This window comes from Tursiops truncatus, chromosome 16, assembly GCF_011762595.2.
Source record: "Tursiops truncatus isolate mTurTru1 chromosome 16, mTurTru1.mat.Y, whole genome shotgun sequence".
Lineage (NCBI taxonomy): Eukaryota > Metazoa > Chordata > Mammalia > Artiodactyla > Delphinidae > Tursiops > Tursiops truncatus.
Genome location: NC_047049.1, coordinates 14,841,638 through 14,868,985, shown reverse-complemented (window position 1 = coordinate 14,868,985; position 27,348 = coordinate 14,841,638). Strand labels below are relative to the sequence as shown.

General features: G+C 33.7%; 1 protein-coding gene across 3 annotated transcripts in view; it reads left to right on the top strand.

The window, feature by feature from the left end:
- Positions 1–27,348, top strand: part of ATRNL1 (attractin like 1) — a 742,727-nt gene that overhangs the window by 166,342 nt on the left and 549,037 nt on the right. For all 3 annotated transcript variants that reach the window (XM_033841823.2, XM_073793921.1, XM_073793922.1), the window contains exon 19: positions 18,821–18,958. In XM_033841823.2, the coding sequence (XP_033697714.1) occupies positions 18,821–18,958 (138 nt within the window). The remainder of the gene's footprint in view (positions 1–18,820; positions 18,959–27,348) is intronic.

Genomic DNA, 27,348 nt, shown 5'->3' with positions numbered 1-27,348 from the left:
TTTAGAAAAAAAAAACAATGAAAATAAGACTCAAATTTAAAGGATTAAAAAAATTCTTTCCTATATCCATGTTTTTTATAGGTGGTATTATGTTTGGAATCATTAAACAGGCTGACCAGATGCATGGTACATAATTGTTAGATTTGGTTTCATGTGAACTGTTAAAAGGAAAAAAAATATTGGTTTCATACCAAATTTCTGTACTGTAGTATAGTCTTTTATTGTTTATAATATTATACTATCTTAGAATTCAAAGGCAGCTCAGAGGATCCAGTCAGGCTAAGTATGGGAATATTTTGTATAATATCCATGATAGGGTTATTTGACCCTTGGTATTTGGTACCATTCAATTTTGAAGGTCAGTAAAGTTTTTAGAGTTTTTAAAATAGGGAGTCTGTTCTTATATGGAATAAAATCAACCTTCTTGAAAAATTAATTTATTCAGTGTATTTTTATTGAGTGCCTACTATGTGCAAAGAGTGTTTTACGTGCTAGAGACATAACAATGAACAAAAGTAGACTAAAATCACTGCATTAATCGAGCCTGTATTCGAGTTGAAATTAATAAAATTAATTACACACACATATATATGTGTATGAAGTTAGGTGGTGATAAGTGCTATTAAATAAAGCAAGGAAGGGGGATAAAGCTTGCAATTTAAAAGACTGGTAAGAGAAGATCTCACTTAGAAGTAATGGTTAATAAACACCTCAAGTAGATGAGGGAGTGAATCATGCGGCTGTCTGGGGAAAGAGTGTTCCAGAAGACACAAAGACTTGGGTGAGATAGTTTATTTACGAGATGAACCTAGGAAGCACAATTGAGGGAACAGAGAGTTTCAAAGGTGGGAGAAAAACCAATAATATATACATTATTAGGCTGACTACTATACTGGGAAATTTGAGCTCAGATACACTAGGGACCTATGAAGAACTATGCAGAATGCTTCTCAGAGTTAACCCTCAGGGACTGGGGGTGGGGGTGGGGAATTTATCCACTAACTCTCTTCCATTGATGGTTGAGTGATGCCTCTGGGGGTATTGTACTTCTGAGCTGTGCCAGCATGTCTGATTAATAGCTTATCATGATACCAGTGAACATTCTGAGGCAAAAAAGTGGGGAGATACTGCAGAACTTGCTGTAGGTGCGGCGCTGACAGTGTGTTGCACTGAAACCAGATGGACTAAGGAAATGTGGTACTTCTACATAAACTTTGGAATATATGAAAACCAAGAAGAGGGACAAACTATTGATTCATACAACATGGCTGAATCTTAAATACCTTTTACTTAGTGAAAGAAGCCAGACCAAAAGGCTACATATTGCGCTATGGAGATGGAAAAGAGATCAGTTATTTGCCAGAAGTAGTAAAGGTAGGGATTGCCTTCAAGGGGACCTCATAATGGAATTTTTTGTGCTGTGGAACTCTTCTTTATGACACTGTGGTGGTTCATAATGACTCTATGCATTTGTCAAACCATACTGTATACCACAAAGAAAGAACTTTCCTGACGGCAAATTAAAAAAAAAAAAGTCAACCAGCATGTCAGGGGATCCCATAAGGGAATGCAAACTGTGAGAAATAAATTTAACTGTATTACAAATGCCATAACCTCATCAAAATAATGAGCTGACCTAAGTAACCTTGGAAAACAGCGTTTTGGCTGGATACTGTAAAACTAAAGAAAAACACCTACATAAACATTACATTCTGATTGGTAAATTTGTTTCTCACATAGTACAGATTAACAATTCTAACAATACTTTATATGTTTAGTAGGTTTGGACAAATATATAAATTAATTGTGTTTAATGTGAGCCAGGTTTCCCACCGTCACAGAAAGACATAGACATAGAGAATGGACTTGAGGACACGGGGTGGGAGGGGGAAGTTGGGGCAAAGTGAGAGTAGCATTGACATATATACACTACCGAATGTGAAATAGTTAGCTAGTGGGAAACAGCAGCATAGCACAGGGAGATCAGCTCCGTGCTTTGTGATGACCCATAAGGAGGATGCGAGGGAGGCTCAAGAGGGAGGGGATATGGGGATGTGTGTATGCATATGGCTGATTCACTTTGTTGTACAACAGAAGCTAACACAGTGTTGTGAAGCAATTATACTCCAATGAAGGTCTATTAAAAAAACATGCGAAGAGTAAAGACTATAAAGAACCCTGTGGGGAATTCCCTGGCGGTCCAGTGGTTAGGACTCCGAGCTTCCACTGCAGGGGCCACAGATTCGATCCCTGGTTGGGGAACTAAGATGCCACATGCCGTGCGGCATGGCCAAAAAAAAAAAAAAAAAAGAAAAGATAAAAGAATCCTGGTATTGGTTTAGAGTATAAGCATGAATTCAAGTTTATTTTAATATTTAATATATATACGCAGAGGTATATATACATATATTTTCTAGCTCAGTTCTCCAAGAGGGCCTGGAAGCCATGATGCCCCACTAGCAATGAGCACATTCAGTGCCCACAATCCTGGTTTCTAAATACCATTTTCCAATGAAAGGAACCAGGGCTCTCTGGAGTAATGGCTGGTTCTAGGGCTGGAGCAGGGAGAACACAAGGTGAACCTGAAGTATTGTTTAATGCCAGAAAGTAAGAAAGTGCTCAAAACAAAATAAAGGAGGATGGGAGCATGTCAAAGGGACACAGCCAACCAGAAAGAGTTCTTAATCGGTCAATCTGGGCAAAAAATAATGATTGTGTTGGATTGTAACCCAAAGAACAGAATACATATCCATGTGATTTAAGTGACTGAATAGATAATAAATGGGTGAGAATGGATAAATATTCCTTACAGAAAATTCCAAATAATGTAGAATGAATGAGGGAAATAAAAAATTGCTGTTAGAACCCCACAGTAATAAGTGCCGTAAGAATAGTCTTCTTAAGAATGTACAAGTTAGTGGGTGAAACTTTAAGGAGAAAAAATATATTTGTGTAGCTTCCAAATATCTTCCTCAAAAATATTTATTAATTACTGTGGTGGTTTGAACGTATGTCCACAAGTACCTTGACACTCATTCCCCTAGGAAGTGGAGCTTAATTTCTCTCCCCTTGAGTGTGAGTTGGACATGGTGACTCCTAGTGAATAGAGTGTAGATGTGGAAAAACTGTAACTTTACAGTGGAGGATGTAAGGCGACATCACCATAAACAAGTGATCAAGGTTAACAACACCAGTAATAAGTCATGTTAATATCACATACCCCCTGATATGATGTGGTGAGAAGGGCACCTCACTTCTGTGGTATTCTTTCCCCAAATCTATAACCTGGTTTAGTCATCAGAAAACATCAGACAAAACGACATTGAAGGACATTTTACAAAATACTTGACCAGCCCTCTAGAAAAGAATCTGCTTCCAAGCTCATTCACATGTTGGCACAATTCAGTGCCTTGCAATTGTAGGGCTGAGGTGACTGTTTTCTAGTTGGCTGTCAGCCAGTGACCACTTCGGCTCTGAAAGAATGCTCACGTTCTCTCCCTCATCCCCCTTCCGTCTCCAGAACTCGCATTGTAGAGTCTCGACAACTGAAATGAGATCACTTACACTTTGAATCTCCTTCAAGTAGAGACTAATGTCTTTGAAGGGATCATCTGACTGAGTCCATCCAGGATGATGTCCCTTTCTCAAAGCCAACTGTGCCATGTAACAACCTAATCATCAGAATGACTATCCCATCATATGTTCAGGTCCCTACCACACTCAGGAGGAGGTCATTAGTGTTTGATTAAATACCTGAGGTACTATAACCCAGCTTCATCAACACATAAGACTAACCATCATACCATACAGTTTACCCATTTATAGTGTATAACTCAGTGGTTTTTAGTATATTCAGAGTTATACAACCATCACTACAGTCAGTTTAAAAACACTTTTATCATCTTTCAAAGAAACCTTGTACTTATTAGCAGTCATGGCCTGTTTAACCACCCCCCACCCTGGTCAGCTATGGATTTACACATCCTGAACATTCTATCTAAATTGAGTCATATAATTGTAGTCTTCTTTTACTGGCTTCTTTCACACCACAGTGTTTTCAAGGTTTATCCATGTTGTGGCATATAGCAGTGCTTCATTTCTTTTTATTACCAAATAATATTCTATTGTATGACTATACTACATTTTGTTTATTCATTCATCATTTGATGAACATTTGAGTGTTTCTAATTTTTCGTTTTTAAAATAATGCATCTATGAATATTCATGTACAAGTTTATGTGTGGACATATTTTCATTACCTTGGAAATGGAATACCTAGGTCATATAGTAACCATGTTTAACCTTTTGAGGAACTGCCTGACTGTTTCAAAGCTGCTGTGTTATTTTACATTTCCACCAGCAGTGCATGAGGGTTACAGTTACTCTACATCCTTGCCAACATTGCTTATTTCACATCTTTTTTTTTTTAATAGATCTTTATTGGAGTATAATTGCTTCACAATACTGTGTTAGTTTCTGTTGCACAACAAAGTGAATCAGCCATATGCATACACACATCCCCATATCCCCTCCCTCTTGAGCCTCCCTCCCACCCTCCTTATGAGTCCTCACAAAGCACGGAGCTGATCTCCCTGTGCTATGCGGCTGCTTCCCACTAGCTAACTATTTTACTTTCGGTTGTGTATATATGTCGATGCTACTCTCACTTTGCCCCAGCTTCCCGCTCCCACTGCATGTCCTCAAGTCCATTCTCTATGTCTACATCTTTATTCCTGCCTTGCAACTAGGTTCATCAGCACCATTGTTTGTTTGTTTGTTTTTAGATTCCATATATATGCGTTAGCATACTGTATTTATTTTTTTCTTTCTGATTTACTTCACTGTCTGTGACAGACTCAAGGTCCATCCACCTCACTACAAGTAACTCAATTTTGTTTCTTTTTATCGCTTAGTAATATTCCATTCACATCGTTTTGATTGTAGTCATCCTTGTGGGTGTGAAGTAGTATCTCATTGTGGTTTTGATTTGCAGTCATTTGGTGGCTAATGATGTTGAACATCTTTTCATGTGTTTATTAGCTATTAGTATTTCTTCTTTTGAGAAATGTCTATTGGATTCTTTGCACATTGTTTAATTGGGGTATTTGTCTTTTTATTATTGAACTGTGAGTGTTCTTTATATATTCTGAATATATCCCTTACTAAAGATTGATTTGCAATTATTTTCACCCATTCTGTGGGTTGTCTTTCACTTTCTTGATAGTGCCCTTTGAAGCACAAAAGTTTTTTTTTTTAAATAAATTTATTTATTTATTTTTGGCTGTGTTGGGTCTTCATTGCTGTGCGCGGGCTCTCTCTAGTTGCGTCGAGCAGGGGCTACTCTTCGTTGCAGTGCGCAGGCTTCTCATTGCGGTGGCTTCTCTTGTTGCGGAGCATGGGGTCTAGGCGTGCGGGCTTCAGTAGTTGTGGCATGCGGGCTCAGTAGTTGTGGCTCGCAGACTCTAGAGTGCAGGCTCACTAGTTGTGGCACATGGGCTTAGTTGCTCTGCAGCATGTGGGATCTTCCTGGACTAGGGATTGAACCCGTGTCCCCTGCACTGGCAGGTGGATTCTTAACCACTGTGCCATCAGGGAAGTCCCCACCAAAGTTTTAAATTTTCATGTTTTACCTATTTTTTCTATTCTTTCTTGTGCTGTTGGTTTCATGCCTGTGAAATCATGTATAATAAAAGATCCCAAAGGTTTTCACCTATGTTTTCTCTTCAGGCTTTAGTAGTTTTAGCTCTTACGTTTAGGTCTTTGATCTGTTTTGAGTTAATTTTTGTGTGTGGTGTGAGATAGGGATCCAGCTTAATTCTTTTGTTCATGTCTATAAGCACCATTTGTTGAAAAGACGGTTTTTTCCTTATTAAATTTACTTTAAATTTTGTATATATTTTTTCATCTTAGAAATTGAATTTTAGTCATTTTTATATTTTCCATTTCTCTCCTTCTTATGTTGATATTTTACTCTGTATTCTCGAGTATATGGAGCATACTTTTAATAGCTGTTTTAAAAATCCTTCTCTACTCATCCCAATTGGTATGCCATTTCTTTCTCTGTTTCTATTGGTGTGTGTATATATATATATATATATATATATATATATTTTTAACTGATTATGAATCAGAATTTCCAGGTTGGTTATTTTTGGTGGTATTATCCTGGACATTGTGATTTTTTTTCTAGCTTATTCAGTTTTGTTCTATTTCTTTAAGTGTGTTGGACTTTATTCTGGCATTCAGTTGTGTTACTTAAAAAATTGTTTTTAATATTTGTCATGGCCTGTACATAGCAGCCCTAAGTTCAGTGCTAATTTATTTCCACTACTAAGACAGTGCCTTTCTGTGTTCTGCATACAGTGCTCTTTGTATTAAGAGGTCTCTCCACGTTGACTCTTGGGAGTATAAGCTATTTCTAGTCCTACGTGAGTTCCTGACATTGTTTTACTTACTTTTTTCTGATGGTTCTTTCTCCAGCTTCATAGAGTTTCACACTGTGTTCAATTTATTATTTAACCAAAGATTCAAGGGGACCTGTCTATAGATTGCTGTGTGCAACTCTCTCTTCTCTAGTATTTTGCCCCACAAAGCCTAACCACCATGGCCTCCCTGAACTTTGCTCTTTGTTTCCTCAACTAAATGAGGGTTTGGGTTTTCCTCCCTGGGCTTTATCCTCAAATCTGCCTCCAGATAGCAAGCCAGGGCAGTCATATTTTGTCGTCTTTTTCTCAGGGATGCCATTCCTGAACTGCCTGTTATACTTGAAAGTAGTTGTTTCATATATTTTGTTCAGTTTTCCTATGTTTACACTAGAGGTCAGTTCTCACAGCAGTTAAACCTTCATGGGCAGAAGTGGAAATCTTCTGTCTATGTGTTTTTATTTACAGTGAATCTCTTGTAAGCAGCATTAATGTCTTGTTTTTTATTGTTGTTGTTGATGTGTTTTTAAAATCTATTCTGATAATCTCTGTCTTTTATCAAATTGTTTAGTCAATTTAGATTTAATATAATATTGGTAATATTGAATTTAGTCCTACCATCATGGTATCAATTTTAAAATTTCCTTTATTTTTTTCTCTGTTGTTTGTTCCTCCTTTTGCCTTTTTTTAGATTAATTGAGTGTTTTTAAAGTCCACTTTTATCACTTTTATTGGAATTTTAGCTATACCTCTTTTGTGTTTTTTTTAGTGACTGCTGTAGTGATTGTAATAGTCATCTTTATCTTATCACAGTCTACCTTGAATCAATATTATACTACTTCATGTATAAGGTAAGAATATTACAAAAGTGTAATTCCATTTGCTCTTTTCCTGTCCTTTGTGTGATTACTGCCATATATTTTACTTCTATATATGTTATTAACCACACATCACATTATTTTTTTTACTTTAAAAAGACAATTTTCTTATAAAAAATCATAATAATAAAAAAATCTTTCTATTTACCCATGTATTGACCATTTTCTGTGATCTTCATTTTTCCCTATTGATCTGAATTTCCTTTTGCTATAACATTTCTTTAGCTTGATGAACTTTATGTAACATTTTAAAGTAGTGTGTTTCTCAGTTGGGCTATAAATTAGCTTTTATACATCTGAAAAAATTTTTATTGTGTATGTGTGTGTCCTCATATTTGAAGGATATTTTTACTGGTAATAGCATTCTAAGTTGACAGATATATTTTTTCAATAATTTGAAGATGTAATTTCCTTTTCCTCTGGCTTCTACTTTCTCTTCAGAATTCCTCTGTCAGTTTTATTGTTTCTCCTTTGAAAGAAATATGTCTTTTTCTTCCCTCTGACCTTTTAAAATATATTTTTTCCTTAGTTTTTGGATGTCAGCAATTTTAGTGTGATGTACCTAAGTATCATCTTTCTTTTTTTAATTGTGACATGTGTTTTTCATCATGTTTGTAAAATTTTCTGCCATTATCTCTTCAAATATTGCATCTGTCCCATTGTGTCACTCTAGTCTGTATTTCTAAAAGTTTGATTCACTTATGTTGGGCTTTTTCACCATGTTCCTAAGTTTTCTTATTGTCTTGTCTGTATTTTATATCCTTGCACCTCCTCTGATCTATATTTTGATTCATTAATTCTTCCTTTAGATGTTTCTAGTTTTCTCTTAAACCTATTTTTTAATTAGTCATTGTTATTTAACATAGCACGCGAGGTTCACTGTATTAAAACAGTTTTACACATGATTCTGCATCATCTATTTTGCTGAATTCTGCTAGGCAGTTCTTCTACCAGTCTCTCCTGATTTTTCTCTTGTGGCTCCATTTATCTGGCAGCTTGACTGGTTTTGGATGATCTCAGAATTCTTTACTCACACGTCTGGTGGTTTGAGCTGATTGCTTGATCTAGGGGTCCTCAGGCTGCAAATGATTGTTCTCTGCTGTATTTGGCCTATCATCCTCTGGTGGTGTAGACTGGGATGCTGTACATATATGTTTAGAATAGAATTCGAAGAAGGAGAGAGCAGAGTATATATGGCTCTTGAGGCGTAGGCTCAAAATTTCCATACCATTACTTCTGAATTCCACTGTTCTGAAACAGTCTTCATGCCAATGCATGTTCAAATGGTGGGAAAAAATTGTACTTTTTTGATGAGAGCAAGGATCAAGTAATATTATGAATTTTGTACATACAGAGATGTGAAGAATTTGTGTAAATTATTTTTCAGCTCATCTAATTAGTTCTAACTACTTTGTTTATTGATGTATAACTCGTATGACATAAAATCCTTCATTTTAAAGTGTACAGTTCAGTGGTTTCTAGTATAGTCAGTAGGTGTGCAACTATTACCATCATATAATTCCAGAACACTTTAATTACCCCAAGACAAAATTCCATACCCTTTAACAGTCACTACCTGTACATCCTTCCCTCTAACACCTGAAAACCACTAGTCTACTTTCTTTCTCTGTGTATTTGTCTATTCTGGACATTTCATTTAAATGCAGTCATATAATGTGTCTTTTAGTGTCTGACTTCTTTCACTTAGCATACGTTTTTAAGGTTCATCCATATTGTAGCATATATCAGTCCTTTACTTCTTTTTATGGCTGAATAATATTAAATGGCATACCACATATTCACACTCATCCGTTGATGGGTCTTCAGCTTATTTCCACTCTTTTGCTATTATGAATAGTGCTGCTATGAACATTTGTATATGTTTTTGTGTAAACATGTTTTAATTTCTCTTTGGTATGTATCTAGGAGTTGATTTTTTAGTCATATGATAAATGTATATTTAACCTTTTAAGGAATTGCTAGACTTCTTCCAGAGCTACTGTACTATTTTACATTTCTACCAGCAGTGTATTCTAATTACTCTCCTCACCAATATGGGTTAATAAATCATTTTCTTTATTATCCTCCTAGTTGATGTGAAGTGGTAGCTCTCTGTGGTTTTGTTTTGCATTTCCCTTATGACTTATGGTGTTCTTTTCATGTGCTTATTAGCTACTCATATACTTTCTATGGAAAATGTCTATTCAAATCATTTGCCCACTTTTTTTGTTTTTTTGCGGTACATGGGCCTCTCACTGTTGTGGCCTCTCCCGTTGCGGAGCACAGGCTCTGGACATGCAGGCTCAGCGGCCATGGCTCACGGGCCTAGCCGCTCCGCGGCATGTGGGATCTTCCCGGACTGGGGCACAAACCCGTGTCCCCTGCATCGGCAGGTGGGCTCTCAACCACTGCGCCACCAGGGAAGCCCCATTTACCGACTTTTAAATTGAGGTTTTTTTTTTAAATGGTAGAATTGTAAGAGTTATTTATGTGTTCTGGGTATGAGATCCTTATCAGACATATGATTCTCAAATATTTTCCACTGTTCTGTGGGTTGTCTCTTCACTTTCTTGACGGTGTCATTTGAGGCACAGGATTTTTTTTTTTTTGCTGTACACGGGCCTCTCACTGTTGTGGCCTCTCCCGTTGCGGAGCACAGGCTCCGGACGCGCAGGCTCAGCGGCTATGGCTCACGGGCCCAGCTGCTCCGCGGCATGTGGGATCTTCCCGGACCGGGGCACGAACCCATGTCCACTGCATCGGCAGGTGGACTCTCAACCACTGCGCCACCAGGGAAGCCCAAGGCACAGCATTTTTTTGATAATGTCCAGTATATCTTTTTTTTCTGTTAGTTGCTTAAGCTTTAGGTGTCATATATAAGAAACTGTCGCCTAATCCAAAGTCATGAGGATTTACATCTATATATTCTTCGAACATTTTTGTAATTTTAGCTCTTACCTTTAGGTTTTTGATCCTTTTTTAGTTAATTTTTATATATGGTGTGAAGTATGGGTCCAGACTTATCCTTCTGCATGTGAATATCAAGCTATCCTGGCACCATTTGTTGAAAAGACTATTTCCCCAGTTAAACTTCTTGACACCCTTGTTGAATATCAATTGACCATAGATGTATGGTATTATTTCTAGACCTAATTCTATTCTATGGTCTATATGTCTGTCCTTATGACAATGGCACATGGTTTGATTACTGTAACTTTGAAGTAGGTTTTGAAATTGGGAATTGTCAGTACTCCAACTCTGTTTTTCTTTATCAAGATTGTTTTGCCTAATCTGAGCCCTCTGTTTCTAAACATGAATTTTAGGATGTGCTTGTCTATTCCTATAAAAAAAGTCTTTTGGAATTTGATGGCATTGAATTTGCAGATCAGTTGGGATGAATTTCTATCTTAATATTAAGTCTTCTCATCCATGAATACAGATGCCTTTTCATTAATTCCTTTTAATAATGTTTTGTAGTTTTCAATGTACAAATCTTGCATTTCTTTGGTTAAATGTATTGTTAAATGTTTTATTCTTTCTGATGCTATTGTATTTGGTATTGTTTTCTTAATTTCACTCTCAAACTTTTCAGTTTGGAAGTGTATAAAAATACAATAAAACAGATTTTTCTACAATTGATCTGTAGCATTGTTGAAGACAATTATTAGATTAAATAATATTTTTGGATTTCTTAGTTTTCTGTATGGAAGATTATGTCATCTGAAAGTAAAGTTAGTTTTCTTCTTTTTTAATCTGGTTGCCTTTCATTTTTTTTCCTTGCTTAATTGCCCTGTCCAGAACCTCCAGTACGGTACTGAATAGAAGTGACAAGTAAGGACAGTTTTGTCTTGTTCCTGACCTTAAAAAGAAAACTTACAGTCTTTTACCATTAAATATGATGTTATCTATGAAGTTTTTATATATGCCCTTTATCAGGTTAAGATAATTCCCTGCTATTCTAGTTCGTTGAGTATTTTCCATCTATTGAGATGATGTTGTGATCCACCCCCACCCCACTTTATTTCTCTAATAGTATGTTGTATTGATTGATTTTCATATATTTAAATAATCTTGCATTCCTGGGGTAAATGCAACTTAGTCATGATGTATAATCCTTTTATATTCTAGTGGATTCAGTTTGCTAGTATTTTGTTGAGAAGTTTTGCAGTTACAATCATAAGAGGTATTGGTCTGGCATCATCTTTTCTTGTGATAAGTTTGTCTTGTCTTTGTATTAGGTTAATACTGGCCTCATAGAATGAGTTAGGAAGTCTTACCTTTGCTTCTGTGTTTTGGAAATATTTGTGAATAATTGTTAATTCTCCTTAACTGTTTGGTAGAATTCATGAATTAAGCCAGTTGATCTTGGGCTATACTTTTCTGGCACTTTGTTGATTACTAACTCAATCTTTATATTGTTAAAGCCTGTGCCTATTTTCTGTTTCTCCTCTAGTAAGTCTTGGTAGTTAGTATCTTTCTAAGAATCTCCCCTATCATCTAGGTTATCTAATTTATTGGCATCCAGTTGTTCATAGTATTTCCCTATAGTCCTTTTCCCCAGTCTTTGTCAGTCGTATGTCTCATCTTCCATTCCTGATTTTAATAATTTGTATCTTCGTATATTTCTTTGTTAGCCTAGCTAAAGCTTTGTTGCGCATTACAAAGAACAGTTTGTATTTGGCTTTATTGATTTTCTTTATTGTTTTCCTACTCTGCATTTTATTTATTTTCACTCTAATCTTCATTATTTCCTTTCTTCTGCTTGCTTTGAGTTTAGTTTTCTATTAATTTTTTACTTTATTAAGGTACAAAGTTGGTTGATATGAGACCTTTTCTCTTTTTTAATGTAGGCTTTTACAGTCATAATTTTTTTTTCTGAGCAGTGTTTTGCTGCATCCTGTAAGTTTTGGTATATTATGCTTTATTTTAATATACCTGAAAGTAATTTTTAATTTTCCTATGATTTGTTTTTTGATCCATTGGTTATTTAGGAATGTGTTGCTTAATTTCCACAATTTGTGATTTTCCCAAATTTTCTGTTACTGATTTCTAATTTTATTCAATTGTGGTTAGAGAACATACTTTATATGACTTCAGTCCTTTTACATTTATTGAGGTTTGTTTTATGACCTAGTATATGGTCTATCCTGAAGAGTTTTTTATGTGCACTTAAGAAGAATGTATATTCTGCTGCTGTTATGTGGATTTTTCTGTTTATGTCTGTTTGGTCCAGTTGGTTTATAGTGTTGTCCAAGTCTTCTAATCCCTTGCAAATCATCTGCCTAGTTGTTTGATTCATTATTGAAAGTGAGGTACTGACGTCTCCAACTATTTCTGTTGAGTTCTTTATTTCTGTTTTAATTTCTGTCGGTGTTTGCTTCATGTAGTTTGAGGCTCTGTTAGATGCATGTATGTTTACAATTTTTATATCTTATCGATGGATTGTCCTTTTTATCATTATAAAATATCCCTCTTCATCTTCAGTAACATTTTAAAAGTCTGATATTTCTATAGCCATTCCATCTTTCTTGTGGTTGCTGTTTGTATGCTATATCTTTTTTCATCCATTCACTTTCAATCTCTTTGTGTATATAGGTGTGTCTCCTATGAAGGGTACATAGTTAGATCTTTGTCTTTTATCTGGTCTGTCTTTTCTGCCTTTTGATTAAATCATTTGATCTATTCATATTTAATGTTATTTTTGATGCAGTTAGATTTATGTGAGTTATTTTATTTTTTCCCCTGTATATCATGAATTTTCTGTTCTTCCACTCTTCATTTGTTTATTTTTTTGCAGTAAGTGAATATTTTCTATTATAACATTTTAATTTTTAATGATTTTTCATTATATTTTATGAGTTATTTTCTTTCTTTTTTAAAATAAATTTATTTATATTTTGGCTGCATTGGGTCTTCATTGCTGTGTGTGGGCTTTCTCTAGTTGCGGCAAGCGGGGGCTACTCTTTGTTGTGGTGTGCGGGCTTCTCATTATGGTGGCTTCTCTTGTTGCAGAGCATGGGCTCTAGGTGCGTGGGCTGCAGTAGTTGTGGCACTCGGGCTCAGTAGTGGTGGCTCACAGGTTGTAGAGCGCAGACTCAGTAGTTGTGGTGCATGGGCTTAGTTGCTCCGTGGCATGTGGGATCTTCCCGGCCAGGTCTCAAACCCGTGTCCCCTGCATTGGCAGGCGGATTCTTAACCACTGTGCCACCAGGGAAGTCCATGAGTTATTTTCTTAGTGGTTACTCCAGGGTTTACCATATATAGCTTATCTTATTAAAATATGCTTCAGATTTATACTAACTTAATTCCAGTGAGATGAAATAATGTTACTGATATAGGTCTAATCTCTTTCTTACCTTTTTGTGGTATTGTTATATGTATTACATCTGTATGTGTTGCAAACCTAGCAGTCCATTTTTATAGTTATTATTTATATAGTTTTATGTCTTTTAAAGAATCTGAGGAAAGAAAGGAGGATAGTATGTACTTATAGCTTTTGTTATATTAATCTTTGTATTAACCATGTTTGGTTTTCTTTGTTTCTGTGGATCTTTGTTTACCATCTAGTAATACCATGTCGTATACTTGGCCCGATATAGATTTTCTCCGATACACTTCCTCTGTGGTGTTATTGGGGAATACATTATGTTTTATGTTTTATAGGCCCAACAATACCATTATTTATAACATTTAAAATACAATCTTTAAAAATCTTGTAAAAGAAGAAAGGAGACAAAAGATGTATATTTACTGTCTTTTATAATGACAGTTCTGTTATTGGTGCTCTTTGTTATATTTTGTGGAGTTAAATTACTATCTGGTGTCACATGCTTTCTTCTTGAAGAGCTTCCTTTAGTATTTCTTGTAAGGCACATCTGCTAACAGTGAATTCTCTCAATTTTTGTTTATCTGTGAATGTTTCACTTTAATTTTTGAAGAGCAGTCTCGATGGATAGAAAATTTTTCGTTGACAGTTTTATTTTCAGGAGTTTGAATATATTATCCCACTGGCTACTGACCCCCATTTTTCCTGATTAAAAGCCGGTTATTAGTCTTATTGGGATTTTTTTAGGTGAGGAGTCATATTTTCTCTTGCTGCTTTCAAGATTTCCTACTTGTTTTTGGCTTTTATCACTTTTAGTATAATGTATTTATTGATCTCTTCAGGTTTATTGTACTTAAATTTTGTTAAGCTTCTTGGATGTGTAGATTAACATTTTTATCAAATTTGGGGATTTTTCAGGAGTTATTTCTTCAAATAAATTTTAGCCTTCTTTCTTCTCTCCTATCTTTCCAACACTCCCATTACACATAGGTTGGTGTACTTAATGGTGTCCTGCATTTAGCTGAAGCTCTGTTTATTTTTCTCATTCTGTTGTCTCTCTGTACTTCAGCTTCCATGGTCTCTACTGATCTTTCTTCAAATTTGCTAATTCTTCTGCCAGTGCAAATTTACTGTTGAATCTCTAGTGTATTTTTCATTTCAGTTTTTTTAAATGCTTTTATTTTTTTTCTGTTAGTATGTGTAGAATTTTATCCACCCCCACCCCCCGGCTATTTTTTGGCTGCACTGTGCAGCGTGCAGGATCTTAGTTTCCCGACCAGGGATCAAATCCATGCACCCTGCAGTGGAAGTGTGGAGTCTTAACCACTGAACCGCCAGGGAGGTCCCTCATTTCAGTTATTTTACTGTTCTACTTTATAATTTCCATTCGTTCTTTTTTTATAATTTCTGTGTTTTTATTGATACTCTCTTTTTGTGGAGACATTGTCATCATATGTAACTTTAGTTCTTTAAGCATAATTTTCTCATTTTTTCTGCCTTTAATTATTTTAAATATTTTTATTGTTTTCTAATTGTCCTTTTACTCCAATTCTTGGGTTGTCAATTCTCATTTTTATTATCTCTCTTTTGCCTGACTCTTCTTCATGATGCTTTGTGATTTTTCATTTTGAGGTTTAATTCAGTAAGTGTTGTTGTTGTTGTTTTCATTGTCTTTTATTTCGGTATCAAAGGCTTGCAAACGAAGGTGTGATGGCCAAACCTGGTTGACTGCCTATTTTTGTAAATAAAGTTTTATTGGATTATAGCTGTTATCAATTGTTTGTGTATTGTGTATGGTTACTTTTGTACTGCAGTGGCAGCAGTGGTAGTTGTGAAGAGATTTTATGGTCTGCAAAGCCTAAAATACTTACTGTCTTGCAGTTTACAGAATCAAGTTTTTCCAGTTTCTGTTCTGTGTGACCTGAGTTGAAGAAGTATTTCAAGGGTCCATTTATGTCTGCTTTTGCATGAGGCTTTTCTTTTTTACAGAATAGGTTTTAACACTATTGTTTGATGTTGGGTTTCTCTACTATATGGGAAGTGTGAATTTCAACCCAACCCATATGATCAGTATAGGCTTTAAGTTCTCACAAGTGACTTTTGTCTTTCATACATTCTTACCCACGTTAAGGTTCCTTTCTGCTTCTTTGGGCTTGTGATGTATTTTAGTACCTTTTTCACAGATAGGGGCTACAATTGATGGCTTTAAGCATTTGAAATATGGTTCAGTTTAGCTCTCTATTTTGAGTATGCCAGAGATTATATCTCCTGGCCCTGCTGGGTTTTGACCCATACCTATTAGCTGTTGTTAGTCTATCCCCATGTATAGTAAAGTTCTGTCACTAGCTCACACTTCTCTTTCACATTCTTGTTTTGAATCCCTGTTTTATTTTTAGCAATGATAAATTCCCTTTTCTTCTAAAGGGCTCTGTTTTGAAAAAAAGTTTTGGGTAAATTTTAGCCTTGATTTTCTGTGTATATATTTTTTTGAATTTTGTTGAGAATGCCAAACAGATACTTTTCAATGTTTTACATCTGTTTTAGAGAGCACATATTTTTCAAAATGATGTACTTTATTTGCATATGAAGTGCTGTGTTTTTCATTATGTTTTATTTTCATCTTTTTCTGTTTGTGTGTACATAGATGAGAAGCCATCTGGGCTGGTTGTTAAATTTAAACAAAACAGTGTGGATGACTTCTGTTTAGTTTCATTCATGTTCCAGAACCAGGTTGTTATTAGAACCTTTCAAGTTACAGTGTATCCTGGAAGAACTGTTAGATACAAGCTTACATTACCTGTTGATCCAACCCCCTGATGGCAGTGGAGAATAAAACATCATCATAGGCTTTATAGTATATCCTTTTCCTGTGTTTGATACAGCCATTATTACATCTGGGTCGTGCTTTCTATAACATACCTTATCCTTTGCCATTGCTGCCATACTAGTTATAAGCGGCAACGATGACTGTCCTTTTCTTGCTGGAAATTTTGCCAGCAGTTAGGTCTACATTATACCAGCTTTCTGTATGGTATATTCATTACTTGGAACATTAAACTTTCCTGTATCTCATTCTAGCAGCTGATATGCTTCTTGGTTGCACCATGGCCCAGAACTGCCTAGAACTTGTCACTTTCAGGAAAGTTACAGTTGAGTGGCATTATGCCAGGAGTCCTCTTTTAATTCCCAGAGGTATAGTAGGTTACTATTTTCTAGTTTTACTTACTAGTTGTCATCATACCCCAATTCTTGTTGTTGCTGGCAAGTTTTTTTATTATTACACTGGTAATCTATGAGGAGGATATTAGATGAGATTGGTAAATTTAGTCATTTTATTCAGAAGTTAAGATATTTGTTTTTCTGATGAAAGAGTGTAGCCAGGGTTTCATAAAAATGCTTATAGTAACCCACCTCTTATTTTGACTTTTTCAGATAATGCTTTACATGTAGTGAGCACTCAATAAATTTTGTTTTTACTTGAGTGAATTAATTAGTGGTTTTACATAAAATTTTTGATGAAAAAATAACTTAAAATTTTAAGCACAATGTTAAAAAATTAAAGTTCTTGTCATTATTTTTCCTTATTATAAAAGTAATATGAATTTATTGTAGAAAACTGATGATGCATAAAAATCTTACTAAACTAAGATAACCATCATTAACTTTTCCATGGGCATATTAATACATTTAAAAACAAAATTGTGTTCATTCTAAATATCTTGTTTGAATCCTTATTTCACTCAATTTATTATGAATATTTTTCTTGTTATTAAATTTTCTCCTAGCTGTTTCATAATGTAATATAAAATTTGAAAACTATATTGTAATTTTCTCAGTTTCATAAAGAGGAAGATTACTCAACATTTTTCCATGATGACTGCATGTCATTTCTATACTATGTTGCAATAGTTATGCCTCTGAAAATTTCTGTAAGATATAGGTATTTGTTTTTTACTTTTTTTTTTCCTTTACTCTGATGTTAACTCATATGACCTTGTGCTAGTCTCTTGGGATTTCCCTCTTACTTTCAAATTTTCTATGTATAATCGGTATGAGATTTAATGTCTGGTCTTTGATTCATACATCCTGATTGTGCATTTGCTTCTGCCGTTCTTTAAATGTGTGACTTTGGGTAGTTGCTTAATCCAGGCCTCCTGATCTTAGAAAGAACCCTAAAAATAGTACCTTCCACACAAAATTCTTGTGAGGCTTAAATTATATAATTCATGTATGCCACTTGGTTCACTATCTAGCCATGGGGTAGTATTTACAATAGTTTAAAAACTGATACAAAATGTAAACTGACCAAGCAGAATATAGATGCCAGCCACAAACAACTGCAATCGACTAAACATTAGCTTTCTTGACTTGAGCGAGAGAGAGCTCAATTAAATGCTATCTGAGTTGTAATAATGATGAAAATGATTATGAAAGTGACAATGATTATGATGTTTCCACAAGACATTACCAAACTAAGTCAGTATTAATGCCCCCAATAGACACTAAACATGAGCTTTTATATAGGAACTTTATCTCTCATCTGAAAATTTTAAATTCTATTGTAATATTAATATGAAAACATATTAGACCTCATATTAAGAAGACATAAAAAAATCTTATGCTTTAAATCTGTTTGTTTAGTTCACATTCGAATAGAATTTTAATTAGGCCTTGAAGGTTTTCTTGCCCAAAGAAGATAAACATTCATACAAAGTAATTTAAAAGTGCTGTGTTTGCTAATTTTAAACTAATGTATTTTCTTGAAGTAAGGACTTATTACCACACAATTTTCTATATTGATCCTTTTTTATTATATGTAAATATAATTAAGATGCATTTTAGCATTCTTTGTCAAAGGTCTTTTATTTATTCCTGTTAATAGACATAATTGTCACATGACTCTTTAAGGAATATGTTAAAAGATATTTCCCCCTTAGCTATAACTTTTATGTTTCACTTAAATTTCTAACCCCTACATTTTACAGGTCATATGCAAAATTTCAATACAGAATTTATTGTATATAATGTCCTATATTAGTATTTTGAGACACACATTAATAAAAAACTTGGGAAATGCCCGTTGGACTCTGCTGCCATTCAGATTTGTAAAATAAATTCTTTGTCCTGATGGCAGTTATACTTGATACTGTTATGTAGATATTAAAAATTTTTTTTTTTTTTACTATTTTCCTTAGCTTGCCAGTGTAATGGACATAGCACTTGCATCAATAATAACGTGTGCGAACAGTGTAAAAATCTTACCACAGGAAAGCAGTGTCAAGACTGCATGCCTGGTTATTATGGAGATCCAACCAACGGAGGACAGTGTACAGGTAATTATTTTTTCTTTCACTTCAGTGTATTTTTACTAAGGAAAAGAAAATTAAGAAAGATATGCCTCTTGTGGAAAATATATTTTATTAAAGAAGTTGTTTTCCATTAAGTCTCAATATTTTTGGAAGGAAATATATATTTATTAGGGACTATGAACTATAAAAATTCTGTGATATACTTGCTTTAAGAAAATCTTACTTTTCTTATTTCAAAATGAATACATGATTACTATAGGAAATTTAGCAAATGCAGATAAATTAAAAATTACCTGTAATCTTACTATTCTAAAATAATCACTGCTGATAATTTGTTTTTTAATAATAGTAAGTTATCATTTTACATTTTACTTTAGGAATAAGAAATAAAGGTTTTGTGTATGCCTTACATCACGTAAGTTTTTTTGTTTTTTTGTTTTTGACAGGGTGATAATATAACGTAAGGTTTAAGAGAATGAGTTTAGAATCAGTCCTTTGCTGAAATTCCAACTCTGCCACTGTTTAAATGTATGGCTTTAGTTAATTCACTTAGCATCTCAGTGCTTCATCTTTCTCATATGTAGAAGGAAGATGATAATACTTCATTGGATTATTGTAAAGATCAAATATGATCCTATGTAATAGAGTCACATATAATAGGAATTGAAGCACGTTAAAAGAGCATTATAAGAGCCTAACTATTATCATATCATTTTTCGATCGTGAAACCCTTCTTTTCTCTATTTCCTCCTCTGTCCTGCTGCTTCTTTCTCCTACTTTTTAAAAAAGAAAATTTGGTCTTTCTTTAAAAAATTTCCTTAAAATTTGTTTTTTTCAGTAATCCTTCTTTATTTCTAGATTAGTCCTTGTTCCTTAAATCTTTAATCTACTTTTTCTAAATGGAATAGCCTGTAGAGCACTCACAGAAAAGCCTCAGTTGTTGGCTGTGATAAGATGAGAAATCTTCATAGAGAGAGTTGGGCCTGGGCCTTTAGATAAAACTTTTTAACACTACCTGCATATTAAAGCCACCTGGAGAGCTTTTAAAAAATACGGATGTCTGGGTCAATCCATAAATAATTAAATCAGTCTCTTTGTTTATCGTAAGGTGATTCTTGGTTCTTTTCAAAGTCTTCCCAAATGATTCTAATATACACTCAGGGTTGAGATACACAGAATGATGAGCTGTGCCTTAGAGTCAACAAAACTGCTCTGGTAATAGCAGGTTTGGTGCTGATTGAAATTGTGTGATATGGAAAGCTCTGCCCTGATTGAGGCTGTAATACAGAAATTGTTTGACGCTTGCATTTTCTGTGTTCTAGGCACTGTACTCATAGCTTATATTCATTATCTCATTTCAACTGTACAACAACTGTATGGGAGAAGTCACAATTATCTCCATTTTACATACAACCAAATACACAAAGAAGTTAAATAAAATACCCAAATCATACTGCTAATAAGAGGAAGAAAGTGTCTGATTCTTAGGCCTAACTCTTAACTGTTAATGCAGAAGTGGTGTTAATACGGACAGGGAGGATCCAGTAGCCCTTATTAGCCAAAAGCCACAGCTTAGTGCTGTGTTCATTGTTTACAGAAGCAGCAGTAGAAATGTGTACAACGGAATCCACAAAGTGTAGACCTTACCTAGTGGAGTCATAGTATTTTGTTATTTTATGTTTATTAAGTAAAAAGGTAAGGATTTTGGAGCCATCCTGTTTTCCAAAAAGCTTTTTACTACTGAATTTTCTATAGCCAAGAATTTCATTGGACAAAAAGTGTATTTCAGATAGATTATTTATGTCATATATATATATAAATGTTTTGTTTCCATAACTTTAAGACAAAACACACCTGGGTTGTTTTTATTCCACATTGCAATTTATATGTGTTTGCAACCTTTCATATATTTAATATACAATTATTTTAATTTACTTTTATGAAAATGATTTCATTTACAGTCTCCAAATTATTTTAATGCCTATATAATAGTCCATGGGGATTTTGTGAAGTAATTTACTTCATATACTTCTGTTATTTATATATTGCTTCCAACCATAACCCCATTTTTAGCATTTTTAAAATTTGAGGTCAAATTCACATAGCATAACAGTAACCATTTTAGGTATACAATTCAGTGGCATTTACTACATTCATAATATTGTGCAACCATCACCTCTGTCAAGTTCCAGAAAATTTCCTTCCCTCCAAAAGAAAATGCCATACTTATTAAGCAGTCATCCCAGTCCCTGGCAGTCACTAATCTGCTCTTTCTTTATAAATTTACTTATTCTGGATATTTCATGTAAATTGGATCATAAAATATGTGACTTTGTGACTGGCTCCTTTTACTTTGCATAATATTTTTAATGTTCATTCTTGTTGTAGCATCTGTCAGTACTTCACTCCTTTTTGTGGATGAATATTATTCCATTGTATGGATATATCACAATATTTTTACCCATTTATTCATTGACGGACATTGGGGTTTTTTCCACCTTTTGGCTATTGTGAATAGTGCCGCTATGAACATTACTGCACAAGTTGTTTTTGAATACAAGTTTTTAGTTCTTTTGTATGTAAACTAGGAGAGGAATTGCTGGGTCATATAGCAATTTTATGTTTAACTTTTCGAGGAACTGCCAAATTATTTTCCATGGTGGTTGCACGATTTTACATTCCCACCAGCAACGTGGAGGATTCCAATTTCTCTACATCCTTGCCAACAGTTGTTATTTTACATTTTCAGAAACTTTTAACCATCCTAGTAGGTGTAAAACCATTTCTCATTGTAGTTTTGATTTGCATTTCCTTAATGGCTAGTGATGAAGTTGTTGGCCATCGTATATTTTTTTTGGAGAAATGTCTTCCAGTTCTTGCCCATTTTAAAACAATTTTAAAAATTGTGGTAAAATGTACATAATATAAAATTAGCCATTTTAACCATTTTTAAGTATGTAGTTCAGTTTCATTAAGTACATTCACATCGTTGTGCAACCTTCATTACTATCCATCTCCAAAACTTTTTTCATCTTGCAAAGCGAAAACTGTATAACCATTAAATAATAGCTCTTCATTCCCGAACACCGGCCCCTGGCAGCCACTATTTTACTCTTTGTCACTATGAATATGATTACTCTAGACACCTCAAATAAGTGGAATTATCCAGTATTTGTCCTTAATGATTGGTTTTTTTCAGTTAGCATAATGTCCTCAAGGTTCTCATATAGTAGCATGTGTCCTTCCTTTTTGTTGCTGAATAATGCTCTGTTGTATGTATATACCGCATTTTTAAAATCCATGCATCCATTGATGGATGCTTGAGTTGCTTCCACCTTTTGACTATTGTAAATAATACTGCTATGAATATGGCTGTACAAATATTTGTTTGAGTCTTTTTGTCTCTTCATGTGCATATTGGCCACTTGTATATCTTCGGAGTAATGTCTTTTCGAGTCCTTTGTTCATTTTTTTAATTGGGTTATTTGGTTTTGTTGTTGTTGAATTCTAAGAGTTCTTCATATATTCTAGTTATGAGGTCCTTATCAGATAAATGATTTGCAAATATTCTCCTGTTCTGTAGGTTGTCTTTTCACTGTCTAGACAGTGTAGTTCAAAGCACCGAAGTTTTCAATTTTGACGAAGTCCAGTCTGTCTCTTTTTTCTTTTGTTGCTTGTGCTTTTGGTGCATATCTAAGAATCCATTGCCAAATGTAATGTCATGAAGATTACCAAAGTATTATTTTAATTTTTTGCCAGCATAGGCAAAAGGAACGTTTGAATAAGTATATTAGCTAAAAACTGTTTTAAATTAAAATAGTAAGTTTTCTCATTCCACCAGGCATAGTGCTTTTAGAAATATGTTTCCCTTTGGGGATGATACTTCTCTGCTAGGTTTAAGACTAATTCAGTTATTTCATATTATTTTTGTTGCTGACATTATACATGTGGAAAGCTGAGGTATAATACAATAGAAAACTAAAGAGAATGAAAGATAAACACCTTTCTTATTCACTGTTGCACATTCCCTGGTAGTTTATGAAGCTTTAAACAATTCCTTATAGTTTCCTTATTTCCTAAATTTGGCAAAATTGTATTTTTCTGTCTGTGACTTTTCTACAGTGATGTGATATATGAAATTCATTTTTATTTCTTAGGGCCACATTAGCAACCTAACTAAATAAACAATATGTCACATCTTGTGAATTATATTTAATGTGGCAATGGCTAAAATCAATTTATAAAATATGAGAAGTAAAAGTTTTCTACTATTTTTTCATTTTTAGTTCACCTTATTGAGAAAAGTTCATTTTTTCATTATTAGTTGCACGTATTAAAATTCAAAGTCCATGGTGATGTTAAGGGAAATAAGGAAATAGATTTATATTTGAATGGTAAGGCTTTAAATGTACTGCAGATTTAGATATTCTTTTAAAAAGTCGGCCTACTAAAGCCATTTAACTGTGTTGTCAATATATAAATGTACTTGTAGACTTCCTTCAGATTGTTTTTAAACTATGTTATATTTATAGCTATTCTTTTAGTACAATTATTGAAAGTGCTTTATTATTAAAATTATTTTATTTCTTATTAATGTTCAGGAAGATTCTCTGTTACAAACTTGCTCTGGCATTGGTTATCTATCTATCTATCTATCTATCTATCTATCTATCTATCTATCTATCTATCTGTCTGTCTTTGTAGCCATAAAAGAATATAACATTGTTAAGAGTTTGGGCTTTGGAATTATACTGATTGGGTCCATATTCTGGCAATGGCACTGTCACCTTGGATAATTATTTAACCTCTTAGTGTCTCACTTTCCTCACCTGCAAAATGCAGCTAATTTAATTTACTGTGTGGCTTAAATAAACATATGAAATAATTTGTATTTCCAGCAAATGTTAACTCCATAATGCAAATTATTATTGTTACTATTTATAACATCATTAGGCTTAAGTATGTTAATATAAATGTATGAATCAGACTTTTGGGACAGTATTATTTTTGCCGTGTTATCTCCAATTTAAGATAAATTTTAGTAAAAGAAAATAAATGAAAGTTTCATTGAATAGAGTAATAGCTCAATGTGCTACAGCAGCTCAACACTCAATATACTGTACTACTTTGCGATGAAGGATTACCCTTGAATTCCATAATTACTGATTACTTACTATATGCAAAGTAGTGTGTTAGGACTTACTAAAATTTATATATGGTTGACTTGAACAGCGCAAATTTGAACTGTGCAGGTCTACTTATACACGGACTTTTAAAATAGTAAATACTATAGTACCACAATATCCACGGTTTGTTGAATCTTGTGTATAGAAGATGCAGAAATGTGTATAGGAGGAACCTGGTATATGGAGGAATTGCATATATGGAGGGCCAACTATAAGTTATACAGGATTTTCTGTTGCACAGAGGGTTGGTGTCCCTAACCCCCTCCCTATTCAGGGGTCAACTGAACATTGTGTAGGTGCTGTAATAGTGTTATGTAGAAGTTGAACAATAGAATCAGAGACAAAGAGATTAATTTTAATGGGAGGACCTGGGTAGGCCCTTGAGAGTTGAGGCAATTTGCATGCTTCAATTTTCTGTAATTATTATTAGCTGCATGTTTTTCATTATAACTTGTTCTAAATGTAAGAAACTAAGCTATAATGTTATTAATCTTAAAAATATTTTAATATCTTTACATGTATTTGTTTTGTTTAATTACTCATAAAAAATGGACTATAAGAAAAAAGTTCCCCATATGAAGTATACAGACATTTAAAAAATTGCAGTCTTGTATTACTAATAGTTTTCTTCATCTAGGTCTTACCGTTTTTAGTTACCTTATTGTAAGATGTCTAATGGGTTTGGTTGGTGTTATGAATAAATTCTTTTCCTTTAACATTGCATTCATAACTGGTTTCAGTAAAATGTAATTTTGTATTTATGACTTTTAGTTCATTTTATTATTCTTTTTCTAGGTTCTTAAATAGTATATAATTTTCTTTCTATAATTTTTACTTTTAATAGTGATAAAGAAACTCTTAGTTTTCAGGTTGAGGAAAAAAAGTTCTTTCAACATAGTAACAGTTTTGTTTTTACCTTTGTTTCTTATTAGCAAAACTTATGTTTTTCTTTTTGGCATATTATTAATATCTGTCCATAGCAGGCTTTTACAGAAATATTTAAAACTTTAATAAACACACTGGGCTATGACACAGATATGCTCTGAGACTTGAGGGTGGTAAAGAAGATAAGTGAACTCTTCTTTCTCTCTACCAGGATGGGAGATTTTTTTCATTTTAAACCCTTCTTACATATTGCAGATTGTTCAGAGAAGCTGAAAGTTTATAACCAAATGAACTCGAGCATTTCTGAAAATAAATGTAAGAAGTTTAATTCTCTCAAAATGGAAGCATTGACCTGAATAATCTAAAAAGGCAGATAAATGAAAATCACTTGATATGGAAATCTTGTTTTTATTAATTACTTTGACACAACAAAGTTGAAAGTTTGTATTTTCTGAGTACACGTTATCATCCTGTGTGGCAGAGAAAAGCCAATCTGAGATTTTAAATATTTCAAAGAATGGCCGTCAAATGAATAATTATATAATTACATGTAGCTATTTAGTATATGATATAGTCATGAAGTTATACTTTGATCTAAAATTCTCTTCAGAATGACATTTTTATGTAAATTTAAGAAAACAGGAGAGCCTTTTAAAATCATATAGAACTGCCTGTTTCAACTGCATGATTAAACAGTCTTTATTGCATAGTTTCTGTAATATTTGTAGCTAGTTTCTCTTCTCTGTATACTAAGTTTTTGCAACTTTGTTTTCCTTGTAGAAGTGTTCCTCTATGTCAGATTGCTCAGTAACCCTGTTTTCTTTATCTACTCCATCTTTTCAAACTCTTTTCATCCTTTTTGTTCTCAAAAAGGAAATGTTAAGGATAAGAAGAACTGCGTTTATGAAAACTGTTTGGCCCTGACATTGTCAGCTATTTTAGAATGACCTTTGATTGTGGGTTATTAGAAGATGCAGTTTACTACTCTTCTCTTAGATTCCTTTTGCGAGAGCTGTCTGTGGGTTGAGTCTCATGAAACTGCTAGAGATATTAGTCACTGAACTTTTAAGTGCTGGGGAACTTTGCCATGCATGGCTTACTTTGACACCTTTCTCAAGATCTCCTTTCCTACTTTTTATTTGCACAAAGTTCTACTTTCCACCTGTCCTAACTTAAAATAAATTTTTACTTCGACTTTTGGCGTTGGGTTAGTGGTTTTTAGGCTCCTAGACTCGATGTTATAGACTATCTCCATCTCTGATTTATCAGTTTTGACCATGAAGTGTGTCACTTGAATGTTTTCTTTTCATTAGTAAGTTCACTAGTATATCTCTTACGGAATTAAACAAAAAAGTATTCAGTGGTTTTAGGTCTACAAGTACAGTACTTACCTATTTGGGGCAAGATAGAAACCATTATTTTATCTAAGTGTTCAATATTTCTCTTTAATTTCACTTGATGTGATGCTTATCATCATGTATTGCTTTAGGTTTTATGTTACAAGGATCTGGCACTATTGTTTTTTTTAATAAGTAAGGTAAAAAAATTTAATTTAAAAATAAAAATGGCTCTTACCCTAATCTACAAAGGTTGAGGAATTACTATTAGCTTCAAATGACAGGCCTAGGATGAAAAAAAGTAAGGGGTGAATTTAAAGTGGGGCGTACTTCTTGTATTCTAAAACATATAAAACATTTATTTAGTATGTTACGGAAAATTAGAGGTTAACTAAGAAACTCTAAGCATGTACTTACCTTGTCCTGATATGTAAAGGTTTTTTCAAAACCAAAATCAAGCTAAATACCAATTTGCATGCACACTTTTTCATATCTCAAAAACTACTTAGTGATGGTGGGGAAGTTAATTATATATTAGAAATGCCTAGAGCAGGTGTAAAAAAGCACCAGCATAAATATTCTCTTAAATATTTCATAAACATATCAAAATGCTCCTTAACATATTATTTAAGAAGAAATGCCTTTTCTTCAAATGTTCATTTTTATATATTAAGACATGAATGCAAGTATTTGCATTTCTCTTAATCATATGTAATTTTTTATACCTTTTATCTTGCTTTTTCTTTAAAGGCCTATTTACTGATTTTATAATAATCACAGTCTATACTTGTAGGCTTTAACGCAAGTATATAAACATGTAATTGTATGTTTAGTGAACAGTGCAGCCTACTTTATTAAGCAATTTTAACTTATTTTTTGACTTCTTATTAAGCATTTCTATACAGGCCACTATTATTCAAATCAATGTTTATAAACTGAATTCAGTAACTTTATTATTTAAAAAATGTTCTCACTTTACCCGCATTTTGTTAATGGTGATACAATT